The 10810-nt window shown below is 34.1% G+C and overlaps 1 protein-coding gene across 4 annotated transcripts; it reads right to left on the bottom strand.

Moving 5' to 3' along the window:
• Positions 1-516: 516 nt before the first annotated feature.
• LOC127260815 (regulator of nonsense transcripts UPF3-like) lies at positions 517-9068 on the bottom strand. 4 transcript variants are annotated; one of them, XM_051288766.1, is made up of 14 exons: positions 8838-9064; positions 8562-8728; positions 6534-6640; positions 6069-6164; positions 5886-5987; positions 5721-5800; positions 5051-5161; positions 4152-4293; positions 3349-3422; positions 2194-2644; positions 1973-2056; positions 1766-1890; positions 1633-1684; positions 517-1126 (listed from the first exon to the last, which is right to left on the bottom strand). In XM_051288766.1, exons 2-13 carry the CDS (start codon positions 8699-8701, stop codon positions 1646-1648), a joined length of 1551 nt encoding a protein of 516 aa, XP_051144723.1. In that variant the 5' UTR covers positions 8702-8728; positions 8838-9064; the 3' UTR covers positions 517-1126; positions 1633-1645. The 4 variants fall into 4 exon arrangements, with proteins under 4 accessions (XP_051144723.1, XP_051144725.1, XP_051144724.1 ...); XM_051288768.1 differs by having other exon boundaries at positions 2251-2644; positions 8562-9068; XM_051288767.1 differs by having other exon boundaries at positions 5733-5800; positions 8562-9066.
• Positions 9069-10810: the final 1742 nt, after the last annotated feature.

Here is a 10810-nt window from a genome sequence, read left to right as displayed (position 1 = left end):
TTAACATAAAAGAACAAGTTCATCCTAAAATTAAATAAGATTTCATCATCCCTTTAAATAATTCAGATTTATATTGGATTTTAATATAATTCAGAAGTAAACAATTTAGTTTCATTGAAAACAATACAAGTCGAATAATAAAAAAATTGTCATGACTTTTTAATATAAAAGTTAGCATTTAATTTCTATTATAAAAATTAAATTTTAATTTGATATTTTTTTAAAAAAAATGAATAGAGAGTGAAAAACCTCGAAAACAAAAACTTATTCAAGCCTGTTTGAATTACTTCTACTTCAAATTTTTAGTATATTTGTTTGTATTGACTTCTGTAAAAAAAAAAAAAAAAAAAAAAAAAAAAAAAACCCAGAAGCACTTTTCAGGTTGAAGTATTATTGACTAACATTACGAAAGCAAAATAAAAATAAATAAAGATTGATGATGAAGTCACAAAACAAAAATGAGAGAGCATTAGACAAAAGGCCAAATAAGGTGAGAGATTATGGCATGGACAAAAGTAACAGAAAACTTGTTGGCATTTCCAAGTTGCACTACAACACTCAGTCAAGCCTCATACCAGTTAAGGGCCGGGTCGGCCGGAGCCGGCCGAGTCCGTCCAGACCTAATCGATCTTTAAATATATATATATATATAGCATAGGCAGGCGGTCATACATTCACAAAGCCATTAGAACATAGTATAAGTCACGCTACAGTACACGCCGATCAAATCAGATCAGATGCGTATATACATAAAGTTCTTCAGCAAAAGAAAGGCGATCTTCTTACCTTACCTATGGTCGTTGATATTGGTATTGGTTGGTTGGATTACCGGGTGTCGAGGGAGACTCAGTCCTGCTACTGAGCGAGTTGAGTATCACTGTGATCGATCTCCACACTGGTTGGTTTTAAACGACTGAATCCTCCTTTGTGTCGTCTATAACTTTCTTTCTTTCGACTTACTACTGGTATGGCACATGGCGTTGCAAAATAATATTGAAGCACTAGTACAGGACTGTTCGTCTCCGCCAACCATCTTCCCTTCCACACACAATATAGTCTTATAAAGCAACAGAGAATTCCAGCTGCGGTCAGTTCAGTTTTATGATTCAACGGTCACCAGGCATCCCTGCAAAACCACCAAAATGGATTTACTTTAGAGGAAAAGAACCAAGACAAAGTCTAAACTATATATATCTAGCAGGAAAGGACAGACGATCAGCATAATACTTTGCAAAACTTGAGCATGTCAACTCGAATTAAACAGTTTAAAGCTCTGAGCAAAATGCCAATGAATGTTACGTGCGGTAGTCACATTTTTTCAGCATTTGGATTAATGAAACTCAATAATGGATGTGGACTGAGAAACCTTGCAGTCACTCAAGCCAGTTACAGGTGCCTACTTTATGGGCCAGTTCCAGGCTATAACCGACACCAGTGACCTGCGGTGGGGGGACCTACGGGGGGATAATAATTCAGACTATCCATATCCTCACAAACATTAATTGGTTCAGATTCAGAGGATATATGTAGATCCTAAAAGCATCTGATGATATTTTATCTGAATTAAAGCGGCGAGACTTATATTCCAGCCGGATTGAGAAGGAAGAACAAGCAAAACATATTCAGGCTTACCATATACATCAGTTCACGAACCAGAGGTGGACTTTTGGACCCACACTTGTTTCTGCAAATGTAGAGGATGCAAGTAAGGTACCATCTAACAGTACACAGCATTATTGTTTGGTGGTCTCATTATGAAGGTTACCTCATGGGAGCCATAGCCAGAAGGAGCACCACGTTTTGAGGGTTTCCCCCCCTCTCCAACTGAAGAGCCATCAGTATCCTTTATATTATAGGATGAAGAGCGGCGGCCCCCATGCCGATAAGAACCTATAGCAAGTCACAACATTGTTATTGAAAAGTGTACACAGTACAATTAGCTTCTAACTTCATTTTCTCAAGGCAAACTTACCATTGTCAGCAGAATAACGACCTCCACGACCTCTCATATGACGGTAGTCACCACCTCGGCCAACCGGGATCTCAGTTTTCACATCTAGGGATAAGGTACAACATGGAATTAGCAATTAACCAACTCATTAACTTCGAAAAGAAGGCCAGAAGATGGAATTTCCATTAATATGCAAGCTTATCGAATAAAACCCTAAGACAATTCATTATCTGGTATCTAACCTTCAGACTGATCTATGACTAGGGAGGTCGGGAAAGTAGATGGTAATGAATCATTACTAGAATGTGATCCATCTGATCGACGAAGAGGGGTCCATACACCACAATCAGGCCTATCCTTATTCCTCATTCGTCTTTCTGGCTTCTCAGAATGGACTGCTTTCGAATCTTCATTTCCCATCTTTTCCTCGGGAATCCCAGGTTTTTCCCTAGGAGATGAATGTATACCAGGGGGTCGGGGCAGCTTTTTGTCCCTGTCCTGATTTGATATCTGGTTTCGCATCCCTGGCTGGCATCCAGGTGGTGCTTGATTTTGACTAGTATCCCTATTCAGAATACTTCTGATGATCCTTCCACCAGTTTCTCGCTGCTGGTATTGTCCTGATGCAGCAGGGCTATGTGAACTCTTGGCAGTACTAGACACATTCGTCTGCAGTGAAGCAGCATCAGAAATCTACAAAAGAAATAAAAATTAGCATTCATTGTAATTTGTCTGAAAATAACGCATAAACAAGAGTTTCTTTTTGTTCTTAAATTTTGAACATGTATATTAAACAATAGATATAAACATCATACTTCAGAGGCAGATCGCCCAAATATTATGTTATACTACCTACAAACTCATCGCATAATCAACAGAAGGATCAAAATAACAATCTTTGCTCCATCAGACAGAATTTCCTTGGTTTTCGCTTAAACTCTTACCGTATAGATGTGAACGTATAACCATCTATATTGCTTGTGTTTTTTACAAACAACATTTCCATTAGACATTGTCTAATGTAAGCAAAATGGGTAGCGGAGGGGTCAGATAATTAGTATAAATCACATACAGTGACAATTTGCAACGACATAGATGACATACAGGAACTATATCCAGAATCACATATGAACTTCATCTTCCAAGAATGTTCCAACTGTATGCAAGTTTGCAAGAGCCTTTAATAATTCATGATAAAGGTAGGAGAGAAATTTCCATTAAAAACACTTATGAGAGTCACCGCCACATGCTAGAAAGACTATGCCATCAATGCCCACTGGACAAAAAAGAAAAGAAGACTAATATACTGAGAGTTGTGATGCACATATAATTCAAAAATGTCTTCTCAAATCATTCTAGTAGATCACTCGTTAAAGTAACAGAACAAGCTGACTTACACTAGAAATTTCCTTCTCTTTTCCTTTGACAAGCAGGATTTTTTTCTTTCCCATTCCAGATGGCCCTGAGCCTCCTACAGAAGTTTACAAAGCATTAGATATAAACTAGAAAGAAACTAATAAGCCTTGAAATGATTTGAATATATATAATGCACAACAAAGTTGACAAAGCATGGGGTTTGCGATTTTTTTCTTTTTTTTTTTGAGGTTGAAATAGTTGTTTAATACTCCCTCCGTCCAATATGGAAACTTTAAGGGTGTGTTTACTTGTGAGATTTGTTTTTCCGTTTAACTATTTCAACTTCCCCCCCCCCCCCCCAAAAAAAAAACATCAAATCAAACACCTATTTTTTATTTATTATATTACACTAAAATTAAATTTTACATTCAAAACATCACATCAATACATATTTATATCACATCAAACCACTATTTCAATTCAAAATTTTACTATTCAAAACCAAAACCAAAAACCAAAATCTTATAAGTAAACACACCCTTAAAGTTTCCATATTGATAATGGTTGGAACAAATCTTAAAAACTGCAGATCAAGCCAATGGCTGCTACACAGTTAGTAGCCATTAGGCAACTTTTACCAAGTATTCATACCACTTCTGTCAATAAGTATGAAAACAACAAGAGCACACCCATAGATATAGTATATACACATTATAAGAATCAGCTAAAGAACCTTTAGCTCTAGTAATATCAATTCTTGAGAAGATTGGATTAAATATCTTCAAGTTTTCCATCTAGAAAGCTTATCATCAAACAATATGCATAATCCTCCAATAAAACTTACCACTTTCTGCCTCTAAGGCATCAACTCCAGTAACAATTAAATTGGGAGATTTATCTGTGAGCTGCTGATCAACTTGTTTAGAAACCAGCAAATAATTTGGCTTGTCCTTGTTACCACCCTTGGAGTTGTCCCTCATGACATACTGGTAAATATGTAGTGATAAATTAACCATCACATTCAGTACGTTAATAAATAGAGTTTTCACTGCAGCCACAAAATTGTGGAAATATAAGCAGTAGCCTTTGAAACTATCCAGTGACAGATTCAACAACAAATCACCACCAACAACAAATCTAAACAGAAACCTCCAAAAGATGTCTGCCCTATATCAACCAAAATGGTCTAAAGGGAGCCCATCAAGAATAAATTTAGTAGTTGGTAAATCAAATACATATTAAAGTGGCTACTCCCCAACTTCAAGACATGAAAATAAGATGCTAAGGTAGAACAATTGGATCCAATATAATAGAATGACATTATAAAGAACATATAGCATGCCAGGACCTGTCACCAAAAATCTTATATAGTGAATCAGAAAAGTAAGACATAAGCACATCCAACAAATCTGATATCAGCGCACACTTTCAGAAAAAGAAGGGAGCATTTAATAATTTAATCTAGTTCTGTAAACATCCCTATGTCTTGGCCTCATCTTCCAAGAATTGTCTCAGGTTTGTGAAGTACTCATCCTTCTAGCTATAACCACTTTATCTCTTTTCTCCTAACTCAATGATTTAAAAGTAAAGAAACCAGACAAGAAATTAAAATATAAAGCTTCAGAAGGATGGAGATCCAGAGCCTATCTTCATTTCTGAAATCGAACTCACACTGCTGCCATCCAAATCACTCAAATATTTCCAACAATAAGAAGTCATCTCTATGAAAAGAAAAATAATTACCTTGGTAGAAGTTTTCTTCTTTTCTGAGCCTTTTCTCGAAGAACCTGAGGCAGGACTCCTGGATGAAATAGCACCAACTCTTCTTGTTGACTTTCCGTTTAACATGGGTCTCTATCAAGGGTAGCATGCATTTAGATAGTATTTAACGTATTACTTCAAGGGTGTGATACCAAAGCTAAACTACATTAGAATCGAACTTATACATGCAAACTGCAAAGAGTATAAAAGTGTACACCAGCTACCACTTACCTCCAAAGCAACTAAATATGAACCTATAAAGAAAAATAGGTGAATTGTACCCCATATCAATGCCATGGTTGATAACAAATATTGAGGATTAGTTCCGCTAAATTGCAAGTGTCCCAAAAAGGCCAGAGAAGACTTATACTGAAGACAGTATTTGGCCGCATCTACAACATGCTTTATTAATTAGTATACCGAATGCAGAGAACAGACAACCTATTCTCGACAAGAAAAGTACATAATCGACTAAATTAATATAAAGAACAGCAACCAAGAACCAACATATAAAATTTAGAAATTTTATGCTAGAAAATGATTCGAGAGGGAAATAATCTAATTCTTCTCTAGTCACAATTCAAAGGTCCTGACAAACACTGAAAAGTGAATTCAAAGGTCATGACAGTATAAAGGTGCCAAGATTTCCTACCCGAGACCCAACCTTTGCAGCTCTCTTCTGACGGACATAATCCATTAAAGGTGTAACTATTGGAACGTCCTTTGAAGCACCTACAAGGAAGTAACTTAATGCAACTAAAAACTAAACCGAAAAATCTCAAAGAATGAGTGAGCTCTAAAATTATTTATGACTTGCCTGCTCGTTCTGCTGCTTCTTTTCTCTCCAGCTGTATCTCTGCGCTGGGAAGATTCTCAACAGGCTTTGCAAGAAAGTCAAGGAACTCCAAATATTCAGGATCTACATGTTATTCAACAAATTAAGTGTAGAAGACACAACATGATGCCGCCTATGCCATGTGCAATAACAGAAAGCGATTACCTTTCAAAATAGTGCCTTCACGACCATCCTTCTTAGACCATTGCTTTGGAACTCGTTGTGAAGGAGCATACTCAACAATCGCCTTAAATTGAACCCCTGGCAAAGATATAATAGCATCAAGAACCCAATTATTTAAGGAAGATTTAAAAAATCATAAATGACATATACCTTAAGCAACGGCAAGTACCGAGTAATATTATTTTCAAACTATTCAAGTGAAAATTAGTGTTCTTGTGATAGTGAACTAAATTAGAGGAGAATTAGAATGTGGATATGAATAATATATGAAGATCTCTCCCTTAAAAGTTCACTTACGCTATAAAGAAAACATCATAATTGCCGTAATTGGTAAATAATGGACGAAAGTTAGTAAACCCCAGATAAGACAAGTAATAGCATGCTTTTGCTATGAACTTTCATCAGGTCACCTTCCGGGCCACCTTCAAGGAAGCTCTTCAACATTACCTTTCTCATTGACGAAAACATGGCCATTAAAAAACTCCGCAAACTCAAGTACATCCTCTGGCTTATGAAAGTTGATATAAGCTCTTGAATGTATCAGATGCTTCAGGCTGCATAGGCAAGTTAAACAATTCAAGAGTGCAGAAGGTAAAAACCTCACAAATCAGTTATCATGGTTACACAAAATACAATATAGTACATCCTCCCTCTGGTTAGCAAATGGTTGAAAACAAAATGTCAAATAACATCCTGATATGCATTAATCTAGCACTGAAGAAAAATTGAACCAAATATATAACGCTAGTCATTAAAAATCCAGATACTTCCAATAACTGGCTCTTAACATTCCAAAACAAGAAAATTGAAGCAGGTCTACATGTGACATTAAAAATAAACTTCCTTTTTCCATTTAACACGCATAATTCATCACGTTGTTTGTACCCTTTAAGCATAGACACAATGCACAAGCTTGTAAACTAATCAAATACAGGAAACATAAATAATTAAGGAATTCTCCCTCATCTAGAATGAAGGAAGACTTGAAGGTGCTAATTTATAGTTAATGATATCAATCCTCAATGCGTTACCGATAAGTCAATCATTAAAATATTAAACAGAAAAACAGCATTCTAATAAATAGCCAATTTATTAAACAGCAAACACTCAAAAAAAAAAAAAAAGACAGCCAAGAACTCGCAACGCAGCATAATCCCCTATATATTACTCCCTTCAACTTATTGCGATCACTGTTTTACGTTTGGCACAATTTTCTAGGTGGTATCATTTTAATAATTTTTTGTAAATTTTGCATTCACAGTTCTTTGGAATATTTTAAATTTGTAGAATATATATATGTGAAAGAGTAAAAACTAAGTGAACAAAAAAATTGCAAAAAATTGTAGACATCCCAAATTAGAAAGAATGGCAAAAGACTTGGGATAGTGGTAGTAATTGATACACGTCATATAGATAGTTTGAGAACACACCAGAAAGAAGCCGAGCTCTTATAAGGTACCATAAAAATGTTAATGTGTATCGTATCAATTCAAGGGTCCCACATGATCAGTGCCAAGAATTAGCAGCCAAATGTAAGATAGATCTGTGGAAAACCTTGTCGTATGACGTAAGTAATATTAAAATCCCGAATTTAAAACGGTTTTTTGTTCCCAACCCATAAAAGAGAGAAACCTTTCCCACTGTCAACAGTCACAAAATTGCATTCAATGTCAAAACTGGCATGGAACTCGAATGCAAACATCAGCATGATCCACTTCCAACAGACATTCCTGACTACAATTTCATGCTCAAGAAGTATCAGCAAGCTAGATGCAACCGACAAAAAGGCAGTGCACGTTTCCAACAGTGAATCTCTATAATAGCAATGCATCAACGCCATATGTCATGCCATTTAAAATCAGGATTCCCATAGGACCCACAATGTTCTGCTATTAAGTTGGAGAACCAGAAAATCTATTATACGAACAAAACAAATCTAAACTCCCCCCCACAATCTTGAGATCATATCTCCAAGAAACAGGATACCATCAAAACAAAACAAAGAATTGCCATAAACTCATTATAATAGATATTATCTTAAATGATGGCCAATCCACTCCCATGAAACTGGGTAACAAAGCAAATTTCTGATTAGTGTGAAAATAAATGCATGTTCTGTGTTTTCAAAATAAAGAGTTTCGGAGATAATCCATCCAGTACTCCTGCAACTGTATCTTCTACACCGTGAAAGCATTTGCAAGGGCAAAACAATATAAAATAGAAACACACGGCCTCAGACCAGGAGAGCCGTTTAAAACCCTAAATCTTCACCTGCCCTAGATAAAATTTGCAGAAAACCTAATCAATTGAATGCCCACCCAAACCCTAACTGAGCAATTAAATTCCCAACTCATCTAGACACGTCGCAAGAACGAACGCAAACATTATGCATACGTAATTTAAAAATAAATTTAAAACGCACCGAGTAGATAAAGAGATACCTTCAATTGGATTCAAATTAAACTAAAACCTAACCTAGATTTTCCAGGGCGAAAATCGAGCCAAGTGTACCGGCCGGCGAAACGAGAGTCGACATGCTCAGCGAAGTTTGACTGAGAAATCGTTGGCGGCAAGTGCCGCACCACCACTTTCGTCCGATCCAACGGACCCTTCATGTGAAACCCAAACCCTAACGCCTTGTTCTACACTCAAAACAAAACCGACAGCAAGATTACTCCAAAATTGACTTGAAATTCGAGCACGAAACACCCCCAGAACAAGAAATCACATCTTGAGCACGTTAAAATAAACCTCCAGTAATGAAAATATCTCGAGTTTCCCTGGCTATTGAAATCGGATTTCCATGCAGGGAAAGATGGTGATACGAAAGGGGGGGAAGTCAAGAAACAAAAGGGAGAATTGGGAATGGTAATGAGAGAGAAACTGGAGGAGAGAGAAAATATAGAGACGATCTAGAGTGAATGGATACACAAATGTATATGGCGGTGTGCGTGACGCCAACGCGTTGTTCCATCGTAGTATTTCTTTCCTCCTCCATAACTGTACGGCCTAATCTATTTATGATTTGAACCATCTGATCTCCTCATTGCCATTTGCCATGGCTGGCTTGCCGCTTTGCACCCGGGCTCGGACTTGATGGTGTACATAGAGGCCTGTTTGGTTAGTTTTTCTTTTCTTTCTTTTTTCTTAAAAAATTTAAATGAACTATTAAGGACAACTTATATGGAACTTTCTAATTTCATACTCCCTTCGTCTATTTTCTAATATCTTATTTGATATTTACACACATTTTTATGCAATTAGGGTTGTTATAAAATAACAAATTTGTTCTTAATTTTTTGTATATAAAATAAAAGAGTAAATAAAGTAAGGGTAAAAGAGTAAATTTTGTGTATAAAAATAGAAATAGAATAATAATTGTTGGACATTCCAAATAGAAAAGTAGGACGTTAGTTTGTGGACGGAGGTAGTATTATTTTTCTATTTACTCCTTCTATATTCAGTTTATCTCTTTACTCCCTGTATATAAAAATCTCATAGTACTCTCATTTAATTTATTTAATACTTCTTCCGTCCCGAAACTAAGTATTCATTTATTTTTTGCACGTAATTTTAGAAATATTAGTATTATATTGGAATATAATATGAATAAAGTAGAAATGACTAAAATAACCTTATTAGTATGTGATATAAAGGTAGCGGTATTTGTGTAATATATTGTAAGTTGTAAAGATATTTGTAATGTTTGATAGAAATACAGTTACTAAAAAAGGAAATAGATATTTTGTTTTGAGACGGACTAAAATGAAAAAATAAATCCTTTGTTATTGACATATCGAGTATTTTTTTTATATGCTCTACAAACCACCAATTTTTATATTTTAATTCTATTATTTTTATTCATTTAAATATAAAATAAAAAATTACAACAAAAAAATAATATATAAAAATAAATAAATATAAAAGTACACCTAACTCTTATACTATAATTATATAAGAAAATTATTGATCTCAAATAAATATAAGTATGAGTAATATAATAAATAAGTTGAAAATAATGAATTTTTATTTGAACAAATATTTCTCTATTATAAAAGCTAATAATATCTTGTAAAAAAAAAATTGCAAATATTATTGAACCATAAGTAGATCGATTCTATATACAAAAATTAATATCATAAAAAATAAATAGATTGTTCCATAGATAAGCAAATAATAAAATAAATATTATTCTTACAAGGATTTTGGATTATATTTGGGAATAAAAATATGATTAAAAAGTTATTTAGAGGTTAAAATGAGAATTTGATGGGTATGAATGTGTAATAATTACAAATATGGAGTTATGTGGAATAAATAGGGAGTTAAATAAAAAATTATATAGATAGAGATTGACAAGGAAAATAATTTAGAAGTTGAAATTTTATAAAAATGAACTCAAATATTAAACTGGATATAATTACTTAATTATCAAATAAATAAATTATTATTTTGTACATAACGAATGTTTTTTTTTTTTTTTAATTGAAAGTTGAATTTAGTATATTGAGTTTGTTCACTTAATATTTTTATAATGGTATAAATTCTTTATAAATATTATAAAAAAAATATGATATATAATATTAATATAATAAATCTATTGTCTACATTTTTTTTAACTGAGTATTTATTTATTTTTTTGTGTGAAACTTTAAATATTAAGAGAAAAAAAATAAAAAATATCTTTAGTGTTGTATAATATGAATGCAATGACATTTGTATGA

This window comes from Andrographis paniculata, unplaced genomic scaffold (genome assembly GCF_009805555.1).
Source record: "Andrographis paniculata isolate CXL003 unplaced genomic scaffold, ASM980555v1 Contig62END, whole genome shotgun sequence".
Lineage (NCBI taxonomy): Eukaryota > Viridiplantae > Streptophyta > Magnoliopsida > Lamiales > Acanthaceae > Andrographis > Andrographis paniculata.
Note: the sequence above shows the minus strand (reverse complement) of the source record. Positions and strands in the feature narration are given on the sequence as shown.

Coding starts and splice junctions, on each gene's coding strand:
- LOC127260815 (XM_051288765.1), bottom strand. CDS start 8,701: ATGAAGGGTCCGTTGGATCGGACGAAAGTGGTGGTGCGGCACTTGCCG. Junction 5,162..5,720: donor CTGCAAAGGTTGGGTCTCGG/GTAGGAAATCTT, acceptor TACCCTTGATAG/AGACCCATGTTAAACGGAAA. Junction 2,645..3,348: donor AAGAGAAGGAAATTTCTAGT/GTAAGTCAGCTT, acceptor TTTCTTTTGTAG/ATTTCTGATGCTGCTTCACT.